This window comes from Nycticebus coucang, chromosome 1, assembly GCF_027406575.1.
Source record: "Nycticebus coucang isolate mNycCou1 chromosome 1, mNycCou1.pri, whole genome shotgun sequence".
NCBI classification, from domain to species: Eukaryota; Metazoa; Chordata; class Mammalia; order Primates; family Lorisidae; genus Nycticebus; species Nycticebus coucang.
The window spans coordinates 157,791,820-157,817,633 of record NC_069780.1 but is presented as its reverse complement, the minus strand read 5'-3'; the positions used below and the strand labels follow the sequence as shown (position 1 = coordinate 157,817,633).

The 25,814-nt window shown below is 36.6% G+C and overlaps 1 protein-coding gene across 2 annotated transcripts in view; it reads right to left on the bottom strand.

The window, feature by feature from the left end:
* The window catches only part of HCN1 (hyperpolarization activated cyclic nucleotide gated potassium channel 1), a 452,074-nt gene extending 429,975 nt beyond the window's left edge, over positions 1 to 22,099 (bottom strand). For both annotated transcript variants that reach the window (XM_053590960.1, XM_053590970.1), the window contains exon 1: positions 21,520 to 22,099. In XM_053590960.1, the coding sequence (XP_053446935.1) occupies positions 21,520 to 21,932 (413 nt within the window). In that variant the 5' untranslated portion in view covers positions 21,933 to 22,099. The remainder of the gene's footprint in view (positions 1 to 21,519) is intronic.
* Between the last annotated feature and the right edge of the window lie 3,715 nt (positions 22,100 to 25,814).

The window sequence follows — 25,814 nt, the reverse complement described above, 5'->3', positions numbered from 1 at the left end:
ATCCTTTAATTAAAACATAATCCTTTCTCTCCTGAATTTCCTCTCAGCCTCTCAAGTAGCTAGGAATAGCCTGATGCCTGGCTAATATTTAAATGTTTTGTAGAACTCGGGGTCTCTTTATGTTGGCGGGATGGTCTCAAACTACTGGCCTACAACTATCCTCCTGCCTTGGATTCGTGGATTTAAGATGTGAACCACCAAGCTTGGCCATCTCCCGAATTTAACAATGTCATAGAGAAAGGTGAGGGAAAGAAAGAAAAAAAGAATGTTGTGGAATATAAATTATTCAATACTGCATCTACATGTATAAAGTGGTTTCACTATCACAATGCATTTGACCAGTCAAAAACACTATCGGAACTGTAAATTACAAACTAAACGTACACTCCTACCAAGCCACATACCTACTGGGCATAAACAAAGGCTGCTTTAATTATTAGTGTATTTGTGCAAGGAATGCTAAAAGTTGTTTCATTCTATTCATTCATCTATAAGATTTAGGGGTTTTTTTCCTAAATAATATTATTGTTAACATTGTGATGATTAAATTCAAAAGGTAGAAATTGTTGTAAAAAGTTATTTAAGCCCTCAGGTAGCCTGAACAGTGAGAAGGATGTTTTCAGAGGTCATTTTTTTACACTAAGTATATTGCTAGTATTTGCAGTTATATTGCTATTATTTATTATCAGGCTATACGTAAATGTATTATCAGTCCAGTTTGCAATGAAAGCACTGAACTCCATCAAGTAATTAAAAAGTAGTTATGGAATTAAGTCAGAATAACTGACTACATAAGTACATTTACTTGGCCTGTAATAACTCGCTGTGGTCTAAATATTTGGAACAGAAGGCTGCCATATTAAATAATACAGAAATGCAAATTGTGTCATGAAAAAAATAAAAAATATTATGCAAAATGCCACAGTTTTCACTGGAAAGGTTTGTAGATTTAGCTACATTCTACTCTGGGCCTCTGATTGCTAAAAGATTGTTCTCATTATCTATCTTTCTTTTCAAAATAAATATTAATTTTAGAATAGACCTAAATTTACAGAAAACAACAAAGATAGTATAGAGTTCCCACACATAGTTTTCCCTGTTTTTACATATTAATTAGGCAAAAATAATGAAAAAAATGATTCCTTAGTATTAACTGAAGTCCATACTTTACTCAGCTGCCCTTTTTTTTTTTTTTACCTAATGTCCTTTTTCTCTCCCAGGATCTCACCCACAAACCACATTACAGTTCAGTTGTCATGTCTCGTTAGCTCCTCTTGGCTGTGACAGTTTCTCAGACTATTCTTGTTTTTGATGACCTTGACAGTTCTCGGGAGAACTGGTCATGTATTTTGTAGAATGTCCTTTAAAACCTGGATTTGTCTGATGTGTTTCTCATGATTAGACCAGGATTATGGAATTTAGGGAGGAAGACCACAGAGGTAGAGGTCACATCTTTTCAAGGGTACATATCATCAACCTGACTTACATATGTTAATATTAATCACCAAGCTGTGGTCGTGTTGATCAAATTTCTCGACCCATCCTTGAAAGAAGTCACTACTAGCAGTACACAATTAAGGAATGGGAAGTTACAGTCTACTTCCTTGAGGGTAGAATATCTACATAAATTATTGAGAAATTTTCTCCATTTCTTGACTTAATCACTTTATAGCAGTATGGTCTCACAAATGCTTATTTCATACTTTGGGTTGTACTTCAATACTGCTTCATTGTTTATTTGCTCAATTGTACCTTCTTGGCCACTGGAAGTGCTTTAGATTATTTTTTCATATTCCACCCAAACGTCTTTAGTCATTAGCAGCTTTTTCAAGTAACACAATTCTTTGTTATATCAACATCACAAGTGGGAGTTGGAGGTGATAGAGAAATGTGTTCGTCTTCAAATAAAGTTTTCTATAGCTATAATCAACTGATAAGACATTCTGAAATAGATCCCTTAAGCAGTGGTCACAAACTTAGCCTTATGCTCTCCACCATAAGGCACAGCAGAATCATCATTCTAACCTTTATTTCATTACCCATGATTTCTTTTTTTTTCTTTCTTTTTTTTTTTTTTATTAAATCATAGCTGTGTGCATTGATATGATCATGGGGCATCATTCACTAGCTTCACAGACCGTTTACCAAGTTTCACATATACCCTTGTAAGATGCACCACTGGTGTAATCCCACACTCATGATTTCAAGTATGAACATATATGTGCCCTCAAATTATATCTCATCATTTATTAATATCATAAATTAAATGACTTTTAAAGTTTACAGCAAAATCATTTTTCCTTTTTCACAGAACATACCAAGACATTTAATTGATAAGTGAAAAAATATTAGTTATTACACTTAGTTTTCTGAGGGATGGCTATGCTTTATTTAATTAATTTATTTATTTTGGAGACAAGAGTCTCACTTTGCCACCCTCGGTAGAGTGCCATGGCATTACATAGCTCACCACAACCTCAAACTCTTGGGCTTAAGAGATTGTCTTGCCTCAGCCTCTGGAGTAGTTGGGACTACAGGCACCTGCCACAACGCTTGGCTATTTTTGGAGAGGGGGTCTCGCTCTGGCTCAGGCTCCTCTGGTGAGCTCAGGCAATCCACCTGCCTCAGCCCCCCAGAGAGCTGGAATTATAGGCATGAGCTACCAAGCCCGGCCTACGATATTTATGCTTTAAATTTTGATATTAAAATGCTAATTTTCATTTACTTTTAGATAATACATATATGTAAGTATGCCTTTAATTAAGTTGCCTGTTATGAGTTATGTAAATTAGCTCTTTGGGATAAATAACTGAACAATGTTACAATTTAAAGCTATTTTATGAGGAAAACCTAGAGCTCTACATTTTAAAATGCCACAGAATTCTCTGAGAAGGTAACAATCAAAATCACTTAATAAAAAAGTAACTATTAAAAAGAAAGGAAATGAATACAAAGAATATATATATGTGTGTGTATATACATTTTTTTTGAGACGATCTCACTTTGTCACCTTTGGTGGAGTGCCACCACCAAACTACAACCTCACAGCAACCTCAAATTCCTAGGCTTAAGCGATTCTTTTGCCTGAGCATCCCAAGTAGCTGGGACTACAGGTACCTGCCACAATGCCTGGCAATTTTTTAGAGACGGAGTCTTACACTTGCTCAGGCTGGTTTCCAACCTGTGGGCTCAGGGACTCCACCTGTCTCAGCCTCCCAGAGCGCTAGGATTATAGGCGTGAGCCACCACACCTGACCCAAAGAATATATTTCTAAATTTAAAATCTAGCCAGTCACAGTGGCTCATGCCTATAACCACAGCACTTGGGAGACTGAGGAAGGTGAACTGCCTGAGCTCACAGGTTTGAGACCAGCCTGAGCCAAAGTAAGACCTCGTCTCTAAAGGCTGGGCATTGAGGTGGGTGCCTGTAGTCCCAGCTACTTGGGAGGCTAAGGCAAAAGAATCACTTAAGCTCTGGAGTTTGAGGTTGCTGTGAGTTATGATGCCATGGCACTCTACTAAAGGTGACAAAGTGAGGCTCTGTCTCAAAAAAATGAATAAACTGAAAATCTATGTATATACCATATTTGTTTATAATTTTATGTTGTTTATATTATGAACTCTAGCAAAGTTTTGTTTGCAAGGATAAAATACAGGATACCTATTTTGTGAGTTAAACAAGTACTAATTTTATTAGCTACAACTTAACAAATTTTGTGTCTTCTTCACCTTAGAGTTAATTTAAATTAAGTTTATTTTTAATCATTACATATAGGTCAGAAAATGTTATCAGTTAATAAGATTTCTTAATATCATGAGTGCTAAGTGTGCTACTACTATATATGAGAGTACAATAAAAATGTGGGATTTCAACTAAGAAAAACACTGAGTGAATATATTTTTAGTAAGCTATGCATAGATATAAAAGCACTTACTATATCTTGTATGTAAACGGATTCTTAAACAATTGTTGCTACTTGGAAAACGTTAAGTGGCACTTATCATTTTCATAAAATTTATAAAATATTATCAGCTATATCTTGGGAGAAGCCTACAGCCACATGTAACACTCATCTCACATGGAATGTGATCCTAGCTTGACTCCTGATTCAGATGTGGCAAGATCAGCTTTTGTAACTTAAGATATCTTAGGCCAGCCGAGTCCTCTCTCTCACTGTGTCTGCAAGTCCCATTAGGTCTATTAACCATCCAAACATTTTTTGGCTGTTCCTTTCCCAAACACACTAGATCTCATGGTGATCTTCTTCAGAAAGAGCCAAGTGTAAGCCGAATATGATGTAAGGGTCAGCTCCAATCACCTACCTGCATCCAAACAATTTGTTCTCTTCCTTCCACTGTGAATATTTTCTACATACAGACACAAAAACTTAAAACACCAAAATTTGATTAAGTCACTGTGAATATTAGTCTAAATAGCAACAAGAAATGGGATGTCAGATCATTTTCTGTTTAAATCAAGAAGCTCAAGAATAAAAAGAGAACATGTTATAGGGAAACATCACTGAGAAAACCACAAATTATGACACTTCACAACTCTGTAAGACTCTTGACTTGTTGATCATTAATTGGATCCACACGAAGCAGCAGCTGACCACGATGGGTATGTGCCAGCATCCCTGCTTCACGGAATTTATGAAGTATGTGCGTATATGGATGTGTATGTATTTCCAGATGGCTAGACTTCACACAAATTAATTTTATTCCCAGAAGATGAGAGGGTTTTTTTGAGGCATCCTTTTATTTCAAATTTTCATACACATTTTATCACTTAGCTTCTCCAGCACAATGTGCTTTGTTGTCATGAATGTTGTCTATGAATTCCTCAGAAAAACAACCATATTTTTAATATCCATCTGTGATTACATAAAGATTAATACAAGAATAAGTTGCTCTGTAAAACTGTACATGGATACATGAACAAATCTATATACACCTCATCGTTTTATTGTTCAGATAACATTAGAGGTCATATATTAAAAAATAAAGTATTTCTATATTTATATTATTAAAATACTTATTGATTTGTATTTCTCTACAAGAATGTCACAAAAACTTTTTTAACATGTTCAGATCAAGATATGTTTAGAGCACATCTTGGAACAAGATAGGCCACTGAGATAAAGGGTAGTGGGAGAGAACAAAACCAAAAGGAAATAGACATAAATGCTCTGGAAGGAATATGAAAAACAAAGAGGACAGAATGGGTAAATCACCACAGAATATCTGCAGTCACAAGATAATGGAATATAAATTATAAATAAAGTCTAAGAGAAGGCCAGGTAAAGGAATGGTCTACTGTGTGTTAAAAGATTCGTGAAAAAATGTGAATGTTGAATCAGAATTTATTCAAATATAATCATGACAGAGGAAAAATAAGCAAAGGCTCAGATTATACATCATAAAAGAAATAGATATTTAGTATGATCCTTGAGAGGTACTTAATTATTATCTATCGGCTATCTGTGCATCTATCCATCGACCTATTGATCATCAGTCTATGTATTATGTGTCCTGTATTTCTAATACTGTTGGGAAATGACTCAAAATGTCACCAGCAGTTGCTTCATCACAAATGTCACCTGTGGTTAGTTCTGTCCTCACACATGTCTGAAACTACCGGTTACCTAGCTAACTCATTTGTCTTGGATTCTAAATTAAATTGCCACATTTTTTCCTAACTTTGGTATTAAGCCCCAAATTCCATTCTTCCATATGTTACCCTGTAGTTTTCATTTATTAGCAGTGATCAACAATCACTACTTGTTTCCTGTGTGTCTTTCACACAAAAAATAGAGGTGATGACTTTCTTCAGTATTCTGTCTAGCTCAGCAGTTGGCACATATTAGATGATAAATAATTTGTATTGAATTGAATAGTGTAGCTTTGGATCTTTAGAGATTTTCACAGAGCTCTGCCTTCTCTTTCCTTGCAAATTGTCTGTCTCTTACCTAGTATGATCATTTTAATACTATAGTGCTCCTCCTAGGCTTAATCCCTAACTATAGATAATTAATCAGGGTTGTCTCTTTAGCTTTTAACTTTTATTTTGTCGGGTGGCGCCTGTGGCTCAAGGAGTAGGGTGCCGGTCCTATATGCCAGAGGTGGCGGGTTCAGCCCCGGCCAAAAAAAATTAAATAAAAAAATAATAATAATAAATAAACTTTTATTTTGTCTTAGATCCTTGAAACAACCTGTGGAAATATAGAGATGCACAAAAGACCACAGTATGTATGTTGAGAAACAAGCAAAACATAGCAGGAACAATGTGGTAGTGGTCTTCAAGACAGAAGTGTAGCCACACTAGAAGCCAATGGATGAGCTATGAGAGTAAAAGAAGAAAGGAAGAGAATCTGACTCCTGGTCATGTTGATGAAGAGGAGGACACATATTTAGGAGATATTTAACAGGTCCAGTAAGGAAAGCAACGTGACTGCTGTTTGCCTGTATCTATGTGTGCATGTACGGTCACATTCATGCTTGTACCCCGGAGACTGTACAAGGACACTAATGAGATACAAGGTTAAGTGCCATTCATAATCACCAAATCCTTCAGAAAACATAAGCTGGAATGCAGATTTGGCTATCAAGTCAAAGGTGACTGAACAAATGAAAGGGGTAATTGGGTATGTGTCCGATGCTGAGGATATAGCCTGGGTTGTAACAGATCAGGGAATCACCAGCATGAAGGGGGCAACAGTTCAAGACAGTAATGACATTTTCCAAGGAGGATATGGACAGTGAGACGAAGCCGTGAAGATAGGCATTGCTGTCTACCAACATTAAAAGTATAAGAGTTGGAGCAGGAGAAAGAATTTGTGAAGAAGGCAGGAAGGTAGGAAGATAATTGGAGAGAACAGTTGAGAAGGACTTTCAAGTGCCACAAGAGGTTAAATTAAATTCTGGAAAGTGTTTACTAAATTTAGAAACAAGGAAATTAAATGGAATTTATTTCAAAGATATATTGTTTATTTATTTGGTTATATCGATTTCATTTTGTTTTTCTGTTTTCTTTGTGTTCAAGAAATGGACATACAGTTGAATGGAAAGACAGTTGATACAGGGTTAAGGAATGGTAAAAGTGAAAAAGAAAGAGACAGTGAATGTAAATTTCTCTTTTCTAAAATCTGTTTGGATAAAAGATAAACTATGAAAGTAGAAAACATAACTGAGAGCCAAGGGTTTGTTTTGTTTAAATTAAAATGTTTGGGGCAGTTTTCTTATAGAAAAGGAATTTAAATTTATCCAAGTTAGGATAAATGATGTATTTTATTTTTAAATTATCCATTACAATAAAAAATTCTGATCTTAATGACTGGTGATAACATCATCTACCTAATTTTTCCAAGAAGTTAAAAATAAAACTATTTTTTAAAAGAAGAAGTTTCTGCAGCATTTTCCCTAATTCTCCAGTATATCTGTTTTCTTTCTAATTCAATTTGGGATTCAGCTCCTCAGGTTATATCCATAGCTTTATAGTGCTAATAAGTGAAGTCATTTTTGAAATAGTTTTTGGATGTAGGGATTCCCTTATAGGGAAATATCCTGCTGTCAGACTCAAGAAACCAGAAGGAGTGGTCTCAGAGTTACAATAGTACTGTAGTTCAGAGGGAATTTCTTAGGTATTTGCCACATAAAACTTATTGATTCTTGCCTTTTTTAGTTGCCTTTTCTCCAGTAGGAACAAAGTCTAATAATTACCCTCCTAAATTTTCCCAAGCAATTGTAATTCATCATTATTCTGATAAACTATAAATTATAAGCTAATACAAGACATTGATATGGAGGTAGACTGCAAACCTTATGGCAAACAGTGACCTTTCTGTGTAATAACTATGTTGCTCTTCAATAATATTTATGGCTAAAACCTTAGAAACTCTTTCTTTTTCCATGTGCCCCTCAGTGACTTCATCGTGAGTGCAGCTCCTCATTGCTATTTTAATTTGAATAGTCTGCTCATTTGTATACTTAAGTGCTATGATTCAAAAGCATATAGAAAAGCATAATGAGAGGAAATTAAAAGTATTTTTAGGAAGAATGTTTTCATTGGTTCATATATTTTCTGGAGTTTTAAACTTAAGTATAGTCAAAGAAGTTTTATTCCTTTTTTAAAGCCTGCCTGGTTGAGGACATTTACATTTTCAAGATTTATCTTAACTCTTTACTGTCAAATACTTAGCATTTTAGGAAAACAAATGAGCATCTGAAATAATTAGGTCTTGACATACAAGGTCTAATCCAACACCATGAACTAAAAATGAAACTCCCAGAAAACTACAGCCAATCTTTGGCTAATGAAGCAGCATTTCCCCTTTAAGAATATCAACGAAATAATTAGAATTCATACAGTCAGGACACACATGCATACATGCACACACACACACACACACATATGTATATAAATAATTTCAAAAAAAATTTTTATAAAGTCTGAAAAATAATTGAATCATTGGATCAGGGTATGACTAAATGCCTCTGGGATAAACATAGTTGTTAAGATCCTAGGTTCTGACCAGGATCCCTGGGTTCAAATCTCAGCGTCTCCACTTACAAGGTGTTTTCATAACCACTACATTACTCATAGTTTGATTTTTCTAAGCTGAAATAGGACATAAATATACCTGTCATAGGGTTGCCCTAGGGATCTAGTGAGATAACTTGAATAAAGACACTCAGAATAGTGTCTGGCACAGAATTAGAGCTTAGTACATAGTACTATATTTTTACCTCCTTTTGTAGAATCTTTCACTATACTAATTTTCTTATGTGTGACCAGCTAAAACAAAATTTCAACAACAAATCTTTCTCCCACTAAATTAATGTGAAAGTAACTATGACAGATAGTGATTAAATTCTCTATTTATTATGGTCATTAAAGCCAACATAGAAGCATTCATTTCAATGAAAATGATAGACATAATTTTAGTCAGACTGATTAGCATCTTCATATTTTGTGAACTTCATTCTAAGTCAGTAATGAAACCACTTCATGTCTAGCTACTGATTACAAATGAAATTTGAATATGTGAGCATTAAGCTGGTTTAAAATCTTGATAAAAAATAAAACTCAAAAATACAAAATAGATATGTTTAGAATCACATTTAATGTAATTCTATTTTTGGTAGGAATCTTATTTTCAAATGTCACTGGTTTCTAAGCATTACCTTACATGACTGCATTTCCTAGTCATTAAATGTTTATAGCAATATGCTTGTGCTAGCCAGGACTGATTTAAGAACACGTTTTGGTCATTACTATTTCTTGTTGTTTGCCTGCAGTGAGCTCTCACATAATTAGGGCTGAATACACTGCACTTTTAAAATTAAACCAAGCCTCTGGGAAAGAATCATGGAAATAGATGGTTAAAGGACACCCAGGCAATTAACAAGCATGATAAAGTTAAAAATTGAAGATAGGAAAGTAGGTTAAGAACATTTCACTCTCTTGCCAACATGATTTGTAAATACAGAATCAGTTTTCTTTCACATAGGAAAGTGACACAAAGGTAGTCCACATTTCACTCAATAACTAAATTCCATGGCCGTTTTCCAGTGACTTTTTCTCCCTTTCAAGTGTGCAGTTCTAAAATAATTCTGGAAATGCTCCATGCTTTCTGGAATTACAACGGTGTAACAATAAGCTAATGAAGAATTGCTTTTCAATAATATTATACACAAAAATATTTATTTGTGATAGTTTACAAAAATAAAAAACCAAATAACAAAAAATTCTAAATTTTAGCTTGTGATTAAACATTGCAGAATAAAAGCAATGTAATTTTCCCTAGTGGTATATTAAGGTATACAAATGCCTAGGAACATTTTGTTCTCTCTGTTAAAGGTACATGCTCATGTGCCTGTTTCATTTATTAGACTAAAAGCCTCTTAAAAGGCTGTGACTGTGTTTCATTCTTTTCTGTATCTAAAGTACCTAAAAGTCCTTGAAAACATACTCACCACACATACTTACTGAATGAGCAAATTCATGCCAATAATCCTAACAGCTTCAAATAACCCACTATTATTTCTTTATTTTGTGTTTGAATAGTAATCATTAACAGAGCAAAGGAAAAAAGAAAGTGAAAGAAAATTTAACATTTATTAAACACTGGCTATGTGTCAGGCACCTTTCATATATTATTTTATCACCAAACCTTTAAGGAGATAGTCATGATTTTCTCTAATTTTATATAGTTTAGCCTCAAAAACATTGAACATCTCCTGTTTTATAACAGCAAGTAAATGGGAAGCAAAACAGATTTGGATTTACTGGGTTTCTTTTATTCTACTGCATAATACCTCCTTTCTATATGAACATTCCATAATAAAAACATCTGCATCTTAAAATACTGGTAACCTCATGAGTTTTCTTCATTCTTCAGCAAAAAGGGAAAATCCACTCAAATCATATTAAAAGAGCTAAGATTCTAACTGTTCTGAGACTATGTCTGTGCCATTTGCTCTGCATAAAGTTATCTTAAGTTGCTTGGCCTGAGCCAGGTGTCCTAAACAGGGGGCCAGTTCACTGTCCCTCAGACCGTTGGAGAGCCGGACTATAGTTTTTAAAAAAAAAAAAAAAAAACAACTATGAACAAATTCCTATGCACACTGCACATATCTTATTTTGAAGTAAAAAAACAAAACGGGAACAAATAAAATCATACCGCCTCATGTGGCCCGTGGGCCGCAGTTTGAGGATCCCTGAGCATTATTAGGGTTTTGTTGCAAATACAAATCAGATCTGTGAGTAAAACAGAAAGAAAAACAGAAAATAGTAATATTGTACTGTTATGTCATTACAATCTGATCTTTCTTTTTCAGAATTAAGATCTTTTTTCTTTTCAGAGTGGTCAAAGTCTACATGCATTAATTAAATAGGGGTGATAAAATCATGATTTTCCTAATTATATATTATCTTTTCAAGTATTAGCTGAAATAATTTTATAAACACACCCATTTCCTCTTCTATTTGGTTACACACTGATTTAGATCATGATAAAAAGGACCTTCACTAGGTAATCATTTTTTACATCACTATGAACTCAAATTTAAACATCCAGTGGGTTTGCATTCATTGAAATTCAAATCCTTTTTGAAGTGCGTCCTTGGCTTCTTTAAGTAGGCGTCTGATTCTTTTAGTTATTATCCTGCAAGTCTTTAATACCTTCCTTAATACATGATATGACAAATTGTTCCATGCTCTTAACATATATTCCCTGCCCCAGACCTGGGATGAACCATTTCTCTTCTTCAAATTCATTCAGACCTCCAGTGAGAATTCCATCCCAGTTTCAGCTGCTGCTCCAGCCAATTCCTTTTGGCTATGTGGGAGGCTTGCCTATTCCGAGATCTGTCAGATGCCCTTGCTTACCATTGCTTCCTTCCTCCTACACAGAGGTTCAAAAAACACACATCTTGCAGTTATTGAAAGTTTGTGCCAACTTACTTATCTTTTAGGTTCTTGGGAGTAGTTTTGCTGAAAGTTGTCCATGGTTTTCCATTTGTTCATTCGGTTTGGTTTTTGGTTTTGTTACCTACTTGCTTTGTTTTTTATGCACAAAAACTAAGCTCCCACTACTAGGAGCATTTTTTCAGACTCATGATCCCTTTGCTTTTGAGAATTATGTCAACTTAACTTTTCCTTTATCAGTTTCTATGATATCCCTTCTATTAACTTCACCCCAAAGCCAACTTAATAGCACTCACTCAGTAAATTTTTGGTTGGAATTTTTTTTTTTTACCATAAATTTTGTGAACATAATAAAAAGAAAAGACTGGTTACCACAAAATTAATATTCAAAATTAATCCTCTCTTGAAATTTAGACTCTTTTTTATTGAACCTAAGAGGACACAGCACTAATTTCCTATTCCTGTACAATAGTGTCTTAAATGTGCATTGTTATATCAAATAGCACTATTTGGCAAAGTGAAAAAAATAGATACTATATAGCAGAAAGTAAGGTCATTCTTTCTGTATGTTATTGCCCAAAGGGATACAGTCTCTACTTCATTTTGATTAAGACAAAATTGATTCCAAAGGTGATGACATTTATTTTTCTTTTTTTATTTCAAATTAATAAAGCGTATATGTTTATAGGGCTGTGAAAGAGGAGCCATCTCAAACTGCAATGGACCGAATGTTTATGTTTCCCAAAAATTCACATGTTGAAATATCTAAGCCTCAGAAACGTGCTCTTGAGAAGTGACTAGGTCTTGAGGGTAGAGCTGTCATGAATGGGTTTGTACCTTTTAGAAAAGGATCCAAGAGATTCCTTCTACCTTGTGAGATAACAGTAAAAAGACAGCCATCTGTGACAAGCAGAATCTCATCCGACATCATACCTGCCAGAGCCTTAGTCCTGGAAATCTCAGCCTCTAGACTATGAGAAATAAATTTCTGTTGTGTGTAAATCCACTTAGTCTATGAAAATTTGTCATAGGAACTCAAACTAACTAAGACAAACTAAGACAAGATATCCTCTCCCTCATTCCCCACCCCTCTCTAAATATTTTCTCTCTCTCCCTCTCTCTCATAACACTTCCAGACCTATAAGTCTATAAGTCACATATGCTCTTCTTTCATATATTATATGAAAAGTGTATATAATATATGTACATAATATATACACCCATATAGTATATGTGTGTGTTTTATCTGTTAATATATAATTCTATAAAGATAAAAATATATATAAAATTTTAAAAGCTACATAAAAGCAAGAATTATAGTGCATAAAATTAATAGAAGTATGCATGTATGTTATTTCAAATGGCTTCAAATCTTTTTGCTTTTAAGTGCCTGTTTCTCTCTACTCAATTACGTTAGTTAATTAACACTATTATGATAATTATATTAGGGTATATACAGTAGAACCTCCATAGTTGACCACCTCCAACATATCAGTACAGTAAGCCTATGTTCCTTATGTTGACCACCTCCATATGTAGACCAGTTTTTTACAGTCTCTTGAGCAACCACTGTGTTCTATTGTAGTTCATGTTTTTTTGGTTTTTGTTGTCAATGGTATTTTTTTCATGTTATACATTATAATCATTATTGTAGATACATAGGAAAGTGCTTGATGTATTTATATCTATGTATAAACATAACTTTCTCTTTGGTATGGTTCAGGGTTTGTGTGTTTGTTTGTTTGTTTGTTTGTTTTCTGATTCAACAGTGTTCTGTAGCTTCTGCATGATGATCCTTGGTGGAATGTCTTTCTTTCAAGGTGCTAAGCACTCTTTGAGTCTGTCAGAACAAACAGTTGCTGCTCTCTGGAATAATAAAACATTCTTCCTGGGCTACAAGTGACATATGCTCTAGAAATAATATAAGAAAGATTTTAAAAAACATTCTGTCAAAGATTTATTTTTAATATTTATATATACATACAGCCATTTCATTGAACTTTGCAGTTTACTCTATCATTTGTCCATCAATTTCACCAACTCTTTGAAACAGGTAGAAATCATTTGCAAAGCAGTGCCTGTGGCTCAAGGAGTAGGGTGCCGGCCCCATATACCAGAGGTGGCAGGTTCAAACCCAGCCCAGGCCAAAAACTGTAACAACAAAAAAAATCATTTGCAAAAAATAATTTATCTTCCTTTCACCCAAATATATTTCTAGTTATAATTTTGTGCTTCATTGTACTGAGAGACTCATCCATAACAAATCTCTTTACAATCCCTACTGACCATGTATATTGCCTCAAAACAAAACTACTTCATTGACAGGGAATTCTCTCCCTTCAAGGCAAGTCTTTATAGCCTCAATTCTAATTTTTAAAAGGCTTGTCCAAGCACAACTGTGCATCCTTGCTTCTCTCAAAAATAGTTTTTAGTGTCTCATTTCTGCATTACAATAGTAAATACCACAAAACTTCTTAACTTGGAGTCCAAAAAAAAAAAAATTGCTTAAAAGGAATAACAAGGCTCTTGCAACTATAGGCAAAATATTATAAATATATTCCCTTTTCCATAGCAGAGGATCCATCAGTTAATTAATTCATACCGTATTCTATGAGCCTGGAAGCCTAGGAGTCACTAACAAAATGGATAACCACAAATGATTAATATAATCAATAATTATAGCCAACAGAATCCTGCTGTTATTTATATTGTGCAATATATATAAACTATAACTTGGAATTTCTAGTGCATGTTCCTCCTATATTATATATTAAATACATATCTGAATCCCAGACAATACATCTATCACAATCTTCATTCTAATTCAATTACAAACGTACATGGTTATTCAAGGTAAATGCCAAATTTATTGTTCAGAATAAGGACATGCTTTTGAAATAGTTATTTAAATAATGAATGACTCTGTAGGCAAAATAAGAAACACTTGTTCCATACAGGAACTAATCATATTACTTTCAATACTCATTTTTTCAGTCTGTGCTCATATCCTTCACATCAAAGTTTTCTAATTTTTAATAAAGTACATTTAAAAAAATAATAAGGTTAAAACATTCTTCCAGGGCTATAAGTGACATCTGCTCTAGAAATGACATAAGAAATATTTAAAAAAAAAATTCTGTCAAAATTACATTTCTCAAATTCTTAAATGATATTTCTAAATAACCATTTTTCAAAGACTGTCAAATTTGACAATACAAAGAAAATTAAAGAATTCAGCAGGTTGTGAATCATCTTATTTAGCTCATATATAATATTTAACGGATTTGCAATAAGATCTTAAATGGTTTAACTATGCCATTTTCTGATGAAGATGAAAACAAACAGAAAGTAGTAAGTAGTACATACAACTCAATGCCATTCGAATTTTCCCTAAAAGCTATTTCCAAATGTTCAATACTCTGGCCTTCTATACCAACGGAGAACATGAAACTTATATATCTAGAAAATTTTGCAGAAAATGGAGGTATTATAAGTTAGCCAAGGCTAATTACCTCATGAGTAGACTTATTTTGCATAGCATATAGAAAACATGCCATTGCACATCAGGGCTTCTGCTCCCGAGACGTCAATGAAGGTAAAAAGAAAACAGCAACACGCTATTTACATGGCCCTTCCATCACATGTGCATTTTCTTTACATATAAGCCTCACCCTATTCCCCCCCTTCTACATACCCACTTTCCAAAATCAACTACTCTAATGTTTCATTTGGCATTTAATTCACATTTCAAAGAGAAATCAATTTATCAACTTTAAACCCTACCCATTAGATTCCAATAATGGAATATAAAGACTTAGCTTCCTTACACCCCCAAAGCCACATTTGCCTTTCTCCTGCCCTCTCAGCATAATTGCACCATAATCTTCGTTTAAATAAGTCCACTATATTGACATTATTATGCCCAAATAATCATTACTCTCTGTTAAACCAAGGAAGGCACTATAATTTTCCCCATTTTATATACCATTAGATCATCCTGTTATTAGTAAAGGTCTTTTGTTTATTTACTTGTAGTCAATGTACTTCTTAAATATTTGTGTGACAGTTATAGATATCTTTTACCAAATGATCTGGGCAAGACCTGCTGACATTACCTTTCAAATGCTGATTCCATCCATTTTTTTCTTACACAGAAGGCCTTGCTTTACAGCTCTGTGCTCTGCTACCCATTCTAGAATGGGTTCTTTCAAAGCCAGCTACTCAGAGTACACCTGGGACTTCTTATCAAGGTTCTTCTGTGTTCAATCCCATTTCCTATGTTCTATGTCTTCATGTAGTTTGGTAATTTTTGCTTTGCTAGAGCACATCATCCAGCAACTTTCTAAGAAAGGGTACATTTGTGGATAATATTAGAGTTCTGGAATCCTTAATGTCTTCATATAATCTTCATATTATGGCAAGCTATAGAATTCTTTTAGAAATCACTTTCTATAAGAATTTTATAGACTTTGATATACTGTCATTAATTTAAAGCATCATTCCCACTTCTCAACATGTAACTTTCTTTTTGAAATGTTTAAGGTTTTTGTTGTTGTTTTCCTGATTCAGCCATGTTCTGAAGCTTCTGAGTGATGATCTTTCGTACAGTCTCTTTCTTTCAAGGTGTGAGCACTCTCAGAACAAACATTTCAGTTGCTTCTATCTAAGAAAAAGTTGTTTAAGATGACTCTGCTAATTCCAACATGTCCACTTTTGACCTTTGTTCTCATTCTAGAACTCCATTTGGTAGATTTTGACCTTATGAATTAATCCTTAATTTTGCTATATTTTCCATTTTCTTTTTTCTTTTCTTCTAATTCTGACAGGCTTCCTATATTTTATTTGCTAGCTCATTCCAGCCAAGGACTGTTTCTTAATCTCTTCCTATTATTTTCCTAGCATATTATTCTTATTTTATACATGAAATATCTTTCTGAAGATTTCATTTACACACTTTGCTTTTAATAATTCCCCTTCTTCTAGGTCATGGGCTTACTTTTTGTTTGACTTACTATTTCTCTCTCAAGATAGAGACTTTTCTCAAAAGTCTGGTAATCTTCTATTTTCAGTTCATCCACCTAATATAATATAAAACTATACAATCGCAGCCTCTATGTATGTACATGGAAATTTTTGCAGAGTGATTAAGTAATATGAATTTTTAATTGGAAGTCTCTAAAATATCTCCCATTGGAAGTATTTTTTCCCAGTTTCTTGCCTGAGGAGAAATGACCTGGCTCCAGCATGGAGAGTTCTGTATTCATTCAGAACCCTTATTAAATCCTGTTTTCAGTCTGACTTTCTCAGAACTATTTCCTAACTGGCACTTCTAAGTCCATGCTCTTCTGCATTGCAATGGGCAAAAGATTACAGAAGTAAAATAATTCCTCCATTAACTTTCTGTTTTCCAAAATGGTTGGGGGATCTATATTCTCTATTGCCTCCTCTTTATTGTACTTACCAATGTATCTGTGTTTTTTCATTTTATTTTGGAGTGGCTTCAAGAAGGAGGAAGCATAAATGATTAGATTTTTAATCCATCATGATTCCCTGAAGATTTGGAGAACTACTTTTATTTGCAGCTTTGTTTCTTGTTGGGTAAAAGGGTTGGAATGACATAATTAAGATTCAAAAGAACTGAATTCCTAGCCCAGTTCTTATTATCTGTCTACGTCATGAAAGAGCCTGAAAAATGACCAGCCCTCCTCGTGTAGTGCAAATTATCTACCACAATTTGTAGTGTAGTTACAAGAGACTCTATTTGAAAGTTTTCATCGTAAGCTCAATTTTTGTCAGAAGGAAATGAAGTGAATTATTTGCTAAATACAAGAATTATAATCAGATTTGCATGATGCTCACCTGAAAAATCACCCTAAATACATTTTTCTGACCTTATGCTCACTTTAAGGACACAGGTTCATTGAGTAGAACAATGCAGATTTACAAATGCTATACATATTGCTATGTGGCAGTGAAGTCAATTTTTGGTTTTTGATAAAGCAGATATACAGGGTGTCCCAAAAGTCACCCCTAAAAGTCACCATAGATAGGGAAAATGGAAAATTGTAGCTAAATGTATCTTCATTTGCAAAATAGTCATTACAAAATTTTACAAAATATTCTCTGCATCTTAAGCCACTTCATTATTTCACAACGTTTTATAATGAAAATCTTGTTAATAAATGTCCATGAATCTAAGGCTGACTTATGGGACATCCTATTATTCAATTTGATTGTTAGATGAACCGATGATGAAAATAAGTAATATCTTTCCAGTGCATTTAAATTTCTTAAATTATTATTGATCAGGCAGATTCATAAATACAAGTCCACATAATTAAATATGATTAATAAAGTGAATATGTCCACTAATTCTCCTTTTATATAAAGACCCCACAAGTAGGTTTAAAGAAAGTTTCTCAAAAAAGGAAGGAAAATATTCTATAATATCAAAATGATATGTACCACCAGAATATCCATTAAATTCAATTAAATGGTGAAACATCTACTAAAATTTAATGTTATAAAATTTGTGACTTACATGTATATGAAAAAGTAACTAAATAAATTCACACTTCTACCAAATCTTATAATTTCACTTTAAGTGGGCTTAACAGTTGCTAGACCCATTAAGAAAAACTTAATTGAATTTATAAGACATAAAAATGTTCACCTAACATAGAAGAAAATAAATAAATTCTTATGGTTCATTTTGGCTATGTTAATATGGAAAGCAAATAAAGAAACATTGCTGGGAGAATACAGAGTGCATTTAGCACAAAGATAACATAACAGTAGGCTAATTAGTCCTTAAACCCCAGAAGGTTGTATTGTTTTCTTGTGAGCAGCTCCTGGAAACAAATGTTCTCTCTATGACAAACTACATAATATGGGTGAAGCCTCCCTTCCCCAATGAACACATCAGTGATCTCTGACATCAGGACAAGTGTGGATGCAATTGGAAGCAGGTATGGAAGGCTGGCAATATCTAGATATGGAGTGGCAATATCCTCAGGAAATGACTCCTTTCTCCAGAGTCCTGGAGTACTTACAACACAGTAAGCTTTTCATACACCCACACTTAGGATGAAAAGAAATGGAAGAAAGAAGTCAAGATACAAAATCTTCTCCCTTTTCAGGAACAAGACATGAACTTGGAATAGGAGCATACATATGTAATAGGAAATAGGAATATTAGTTTTAAAAGAGCCCTCATGTAAGTATGATCCAACAAAATAATGCAGAATCTCTGAAGTGGCAAACAGCCTGGTGAAATATTCCTCCAAGATAAATTATTTGCATATTAAAAATAGTTCACAAATGTATTCTAAGTATTCTTTCAATACAAATTTGAATGATTATATGATAACTGCTAATTAGCTATAGAGGCACAACGCTTGGCCAGTGTCACTTTTTACCAAATCAATGAAAAGTAAAATTGTATATAGTTAATATAGAATCACAATTCAGTTCCAAAACTCATACTTAACCTCCAAATCAAATGTGTGCATATTAATCACATGGAATTCAGTAACTCTGAGACCATACCCTCACTACACAAATATCAGTGTAAGTTATTTTTGTACTAATTATTCATATTTCCCCTACCTTGGGTGCTTCTATACCACAGTGTAAACAAACTGAAAAAAGGGTTTTTTTGTTGTTGTTTTTTTACTAAATTCTTCAGCTTCTAACCAGTTATTTCTAACAGTGTCCGTACTATTGAACTCTTTTTTTTTTTTTTTACTCCCTAAGGGTTTCTAACATCATCCTCTCTTGAGAAAGAAGGGAAATACAGTGCCTCTGGCCTACTTATACTGGATGTAGGAGAAAACTACCTGCCAGACACAGCAATAGCACTGTTGGGTTCTGGAGAGTGAGAGAGGTGCTAGCTAGCTCTCTGAAGGTCTTAGTGGGAGAACAGCCCTGCCCCTTAAGAGAGGTGGAAAGGAACTGGCCTTGGATATCATCCTAAGAAGGGAAACTAGAATGATAACCAAAGTCACAACATGCTCTGGAGTAAAAGTAGAGACAGTCAACTTCTATGGTCAGGCAAAGGCTTCTGAAAGTGTCAAGGAAAAAATTCTCTTGCATCTTCATTTCCAATCTCTCTCCTCTTCCATGGAAGTTATTCTTACATGTCACTCACTCAGTTGCTAAATAATTGATGAACTTAAATTTGGCATTTTAGGAATTGTAGAAAAGTATCTCCCTTAAAGAATCCTTCAGGAAAGAGCCTGAGGTGAACAGATCATGACCACAACACTTCTAGAATCTGTTGACGATTACTCACACATTGCTTTTCTTATAGAATTACCAGATTTGTCACATTAATATTAAGCCTTGTGTATTTCTGTATATACTATGTTTATTTTTGTTATTACGACTGAAGGCTGTTTACATGTAATTTTTCATTTAAAAATTGTAATATGAGTTGTAATGTGTTTCCATTGAGGTTTGAAGAAGAGATAGTACTTTACACTTAATTCCAACCTTTAAAATTCTAAAGACTACGACAACCTTACAATATATCTTAGAACAAGGTCATTTATAAATTTGCTTCAGTGAGCATCTTCCTTGTGGGAGAAACATGTTTGATTACGTAGGATGTCCTTTTAATATGAACATTCTTTCAAACTTTCAAAGGTCTATAGACTATAAATGTCATTCGATTTTTTAAGTTCTTTAGACTTTGGAATGTGCTTTTGCAAATAAGTATCTTAAAATTATGCACTCTTTAAAATTCATTCACTCTATGCATAAATAACAGATGCAGCTGATTTCTGAGACAGTAAATACCTCACAGAAGGGAAGACATTCACTCCAAGCCTTTGGGCGGTGAGAGTATGGGTTTTCCATAGCTAAAGTAATTCAGAACTGTGGACAGCTCCCGTGAAGGCTTGGAGTTGACGACAAAAGTAAATGCTGTTTTTTATTGCTGCATGCGTTTGCTGTTTAGTAGAAACCTATTAAGACTGTTTAGTATGCACACATGCTCTTTCATCTACTCTTTTCCCCCTCAAGTAGTTCGGTTAAACAAATAAATTAATAAATATCCGTCTGAGTTACTGGCTTTGGATTTTTAAATGTAACGTCCAGCCTTGTTCAGGAACTAGTATTAACTGTGAGCGCACGCTAATAAGAGGATCTACTTCACGACCTTCATCTGACAATCGCTAAACATGCTTATAAGCGAATGAATACTTGGGAGACAGAAAGATCAGAAAATGTCTTAATTGTAATTCTCCAAAGCAGAGTTCTCCGGCTGACAGCTCTCCTATCCTTCTTCCTGAGCTTAGGAACAACGGGAAAGAGATGTTTTGAATTAGACTTGTAGTCAAGGTCAAGAAAGGGTGTTGCTCTATTTCAGGAAGGGGGCTCTGGAAACGCTCGCCCTCCCCCCCTGTTTTGTGAGCTAGAGGCTTCCTGTCACGCTCCTGCCCAGCCTGGCCGCTCCTGTCTTCCACTGAAAGCTTAAGTTAGGAAATGTTCAAGTGTAAATTACCCTTCTTCAGCTTGCCTGCCACTATTTTGAAGAAATAACAGTGAGGATACCCAATGCCCATAAGCAGAAGAAAAACAGATTAATACTCCCCAAGGGGCAAGATGGTCTGAAATAGCTAGGACCTGTGAGTCACTATCTCCAGTCACCCCATTTACTCCTGAATCCCAGAAGCCCCCTTTTTCCCTTTTGGGAGGGATCCACGTTTGAGGGAGTAGAACGAGGAAGGATGTCTGCCCGCTTCCTTCCACTCTCATCTACCGAATAAAAGTTTCCCTCGTACAACTTAGCACCTTCCCATCCAGGGTCACCGTGGTCCTCATCCTTCCCGGATATTGTCCCCAAAGTTCAGAAAGCAAAGGACGAGGACCTGTCTCGTGTTCCTGGGCAACAGGAACTCATCATTCAAGACCCTCCTGGATGAAAACTCGCAGGAGGCAAGTAGAGCCCCAGCAGCCGGAGCAGACGCCGCCGGCAGCGCCACCCCCGCCCGCACTCCTCGTCCCCGGGGCGCCCCCCTGGCCGGATCCGGGAAGCCAGTTTGAGGGCGCGCCTGAACCGAGGGTGGGGCGGCGACGGGGAGACTCACCTGAAATCACTGTAAGGGTGAATGATCCAGAAGCCTGCAGTTTTAACCCTTTCCTGCTCCTTCTCCACCGCCTTCTGGCTCCCAAACATGCGGAGGGAGAATTTGTTGACCCCGGGCTGCAGCATAGAAGTGAACTGCCTTTGCATGAAGCCGTACTGCCGCCGGGGCCCCTCGGCATCCTCGAAGCTCCCGGCGGGCTCCTCGCCGCCGCCGCCGCCGCCGCCGCCGTCCACCTTGAAGCACACGGAGTTGCCTTGCTCCTTCGCGCCGGCCCCGCCGCCCCCCGGCGGGGTGCCCAGGCGCTTCTCGGCCCCGGCCGGCCCGGCGCCCGCCGCGGGCGCCTTGGCGGAGAAGACGCTGTTGCCATCGTCCCGGCTGTTGGACGAAGAGTTGGGCTTGCCGCCTCCTTCCATGCCCGGAAGACGCGGCCGGCGACGGCGCGGGCTCCAGACTCGCCGGCCGCCCGGCGCCGGAGACGCGAAGCCGAGGGGGCAGGAGCCCGAGCCCGCTGCCGGCGAGCCCGGCTGCCCGTCGAGGCGGCGGCGGCGGCGGCGGCGGTGGCTGCCTCCCGCCCGCGCCGCTGCTCGCTGCGCGCCTCGCTCCCGCCGCCGCCGCTGCCCTCCGTGCTGCGCTCCCGGCTCCGGCGCGGTCGGTGCTGAGGCTGAGGCTGCCCCAGCGAGGCTCGGCTTGGCTCGGCTCAGCCCTCGCGCGCCAGCGCCTCCCCTCGGCTGCCCTCTGCTGGCCAGAAAGGGACTCTCCCCACCCGCACACTACACTCGCTCGCTCTCCACTCCCGCTCCACTTCTGCCCAGCGTGACATTGAACTCAGGAGCCTTCCGAAACATTCATTTGTACATGTTGAGAGAGACTCGGTGTATATTTGCGCGAAATAGGGGGGCAGAAGAAGAGCGCGCCCGCAAGAGAGACTGCAAGCCAGAACCAGCCGGTGTGCCTTGGTACGCAAGAAACAAACATCCTACAACTCGCGAAGACAGTGTCTGAACGCCTATTTGAACGACGTTTCAGTTCAGAGAGAGGCGACAGGCTGACTCTGCTTACCGAAAATTCACTGTAAACATAGAGTACATTAGAAAGTGAAGTTTGACAATGAAAAATAAATATCACGAGTAGGAAGGAAGGAGTGTGTGCGCGCGCACGCAGGAGAACAAGAGAGAGGCAGAGGGCAAAAGCTACTGGGGCTGCTAATCCTGTGTAACCAGCTGCTTGGGGCTTTTCAGATTAAGGCTCCTGCACCTGGGGACGCACAGCTGACCTCTTTACACTCATCCCTGTTTATTCTCCCAGAGTTCCTTAAGCAGAGGATATGATTTCTTTATTACCAAGGCCACTTGCTTCAACACCCATGTAAGCATGTCTATCAGCCACCAATTCTGAGAGAAAAATGAGGGAGACCTCACCTGAGCTGACCTATCTTTTCCGATCAGTTACGTAATCAATGAAACACACTGGGTGCGCTGGTCGGTGTTCCCCTACACCACCCCGGAAGTCAAGATGTCTTGGATTCCAGTCAGAGTGTAATCAGCATTTCAGAATGGGGGGAGTTGGGGGAGGAGATGACAGTGAGGAACATGCTCCCGACGCCGAGGAAAGCATTCTCATCTTGCTCTTCCTCGCTCTGCGTCTTCCAAACCCACTGGCTTAGCGAAAGGAAGCAAAATGTGCTGCCAAACCCACCAGTTCCTCAGCAGGGCAGCCCCGGAGTCTGAAGAGCTTCAAGACTCCAGAATGTCCTGAAACATCTGTTTTAGACACAGGCATTGCCTGCCTATCCACAGCCTCTTCAAAGGAAATCTTACCCTGCCAAGAGTCCCTGATCCCCGGGGTTCCTGTCAGCTACAGCCACGTTTTGTAGAGAGGGGACGGGCACCTCAAGGAGGGTGTCAGCCGGCCACCAGTGACCTACCATTAAAAAACAAAGGATAATAACTGCAACACATTAAGGTGTTTTTCTGAAAAATTGAACAGTGATGAAACCAAATGACAATGGAGAGGCAACATTAAAGACAAAGGAAGACAATTGGATGTCGTTATGAGGAGTTAACAAAGACTGAGAAAGGAAACAGGGAACAGAGAAGAGTGGAGAGGGGGCCGAAGTGAGAAGCCATTTGGCCTAGCTCTGTAATACTTCTCTAAGATTTCCCTTACCACTCTACTTACCATAGGTTATGCTCAATCTTTTTCAGTGAGCTAAGGCCTGACTCAGACACCATCTGTTTTCAACTAATCAAAACCAGAACCCTAAGAAATAAGTATAGATGGCCAAATTTTAATGGTAAGAGAAGGGAAAATATGAACAATATAGAGCTCTGGTCTATCAAAAGTAGAGACCTTGGAAACCCGAGAGGTCAGACGAGGATACCAGGTGCTGAGGGCAGAAGGAAGCCACGGGATGGATAAAAACAAACATTGCCCAAAGCATGGTTCTGCCTAAGAAAGGCCAGATTATTCAGGCAGCTTTTCTTTATTAGACTAAAGATGTTTCCCTACTTTTCTCCCATTCTGCATGCTTCCTCAATCCCTCTATTTTCAGTCATGAGTGTGACAATGTATATTTTAACATAAATTTTAAGTTTTATAATAATGTAAAAATATGCCATCTAAAATGTTATGCTGAGTTGAAGTGAGTTTCTCTTTTCTCTTAGCCAATCCCTCTATTTGTTCTATTTCAACTTAATCTTAATCATGACTAGGCAGTTATTTTAGCAAAAGTTTTCCACGTTTCAGTGTCTACACTAAACTAATATAACAGAATCACTGAAAAACAGGATCTCAAAATAGAACTAAGAAATGTCTAAAAAGGATCACAAGTCATTGGTTGCTCCAACTATAGCTTTCAGGCCATATTTTATTCATCCTAACTCTCAAAAACTACATTATTTTTTAAATTTGAGGATGTTATCTTATTTCAGTGTATTAAATTTATCAACAATATAAAAAGTCAACATCCTTCACTTCACTTTGAGAATGTTGATTTACAGTTGTTTAGAATCTGGACTTACACTTCCTTTGGGGGAAAAAATGAACTTGAAGAAGAGTGAAGCAAAGTGGAAGCAATAGAAGAATGAAAGCAGTGAGAAGGAAAGAGACAGGGCGACAGAAGACTTAATCCTCAGAATCACTTTCTATTTAGCTTATTTCCATACATGTTCATTGATAAACTATCTCCGGCTAAAATCCATTGAGCCAAACTAGATTATTTTTATCAAAATTATCTTACAAATAGGACTAGCATCATGTCTGTCTCTGTCATTAGATGTCCATGATGTCAATGGGCCTTGTGTTTCAGAACAATCTGATATCTGAGGACCCATCAGACAATATCAATTATGAATTCTTTTCATGAGAATGTCTCATTGGTAGCTGGAATGTGTGCTGTTCAGTATACAAGAATGGTGCATCTTTTAATATGTTCCTTGTCTCTTTTAATACTTTGCTTAAGATCAAATTGCAGACAGCAGCAGAAGATTAATATGGATCTAAAATAAAACCTCCATGCAGCAGACACAAGCACATATGAAATGAGACAAAAAAGATAGATGTGTAACTTGAAGTTTGACAGTTTATTGGAAGATTCTCAGTGAAACGTAAAGGTTTAATGGCTAAAACCGTTGAGCTCTTAGTAGGACAGAGGAATATGTTAAAAACATTTTTCATGTGTAAGAAAGTAAAGTCAGAAGATTTGTCTGTTGAAGAAGGCAATGGTGAGGAACAGCGAAAAAATAGTTCACCAAAGTCAACCTCAAAGCTTTCCTGTGTCTTATGTACAGGAAAATTCGATTATCAATCTAGAAAGCAATGTCGACATCACATTTAATGTGAAACAGTAGAACTGTTAAAGTCAGAACAAGACATTCATTACCAGCATTTCTGTAATGAATGCCACTTTCAGTTGATAATATTGTCTTCCTGAAAACCCAAAAGAATCAACTGCATAAGTAACAATAGAATTTAGAAAGTTGGTGTAACATACGCATGGAAAAATTTATCTTCCTAAGCATCAGCAATGACCATTAAGAGAATATACAGAACAATGATTCTTTTTACGATTGCCACTGAAAAAGAAAACTACACGGCAATGAACTTAATAATAAAAGCCTGAGATCCAGTTTAAAAAATATTTTAGTAAAAGGCATAAATTAAGATATATTTCTTGTTCATAACGTAAATGCTCAGTATTATAAAAATGGTTATTTTTCCCAAATTAATTTTTAAGTTTCAAATAAAGTGGCATGATTTTTGTTATTCGGTTTTTTTCGTGAGAAGCAAATATGACA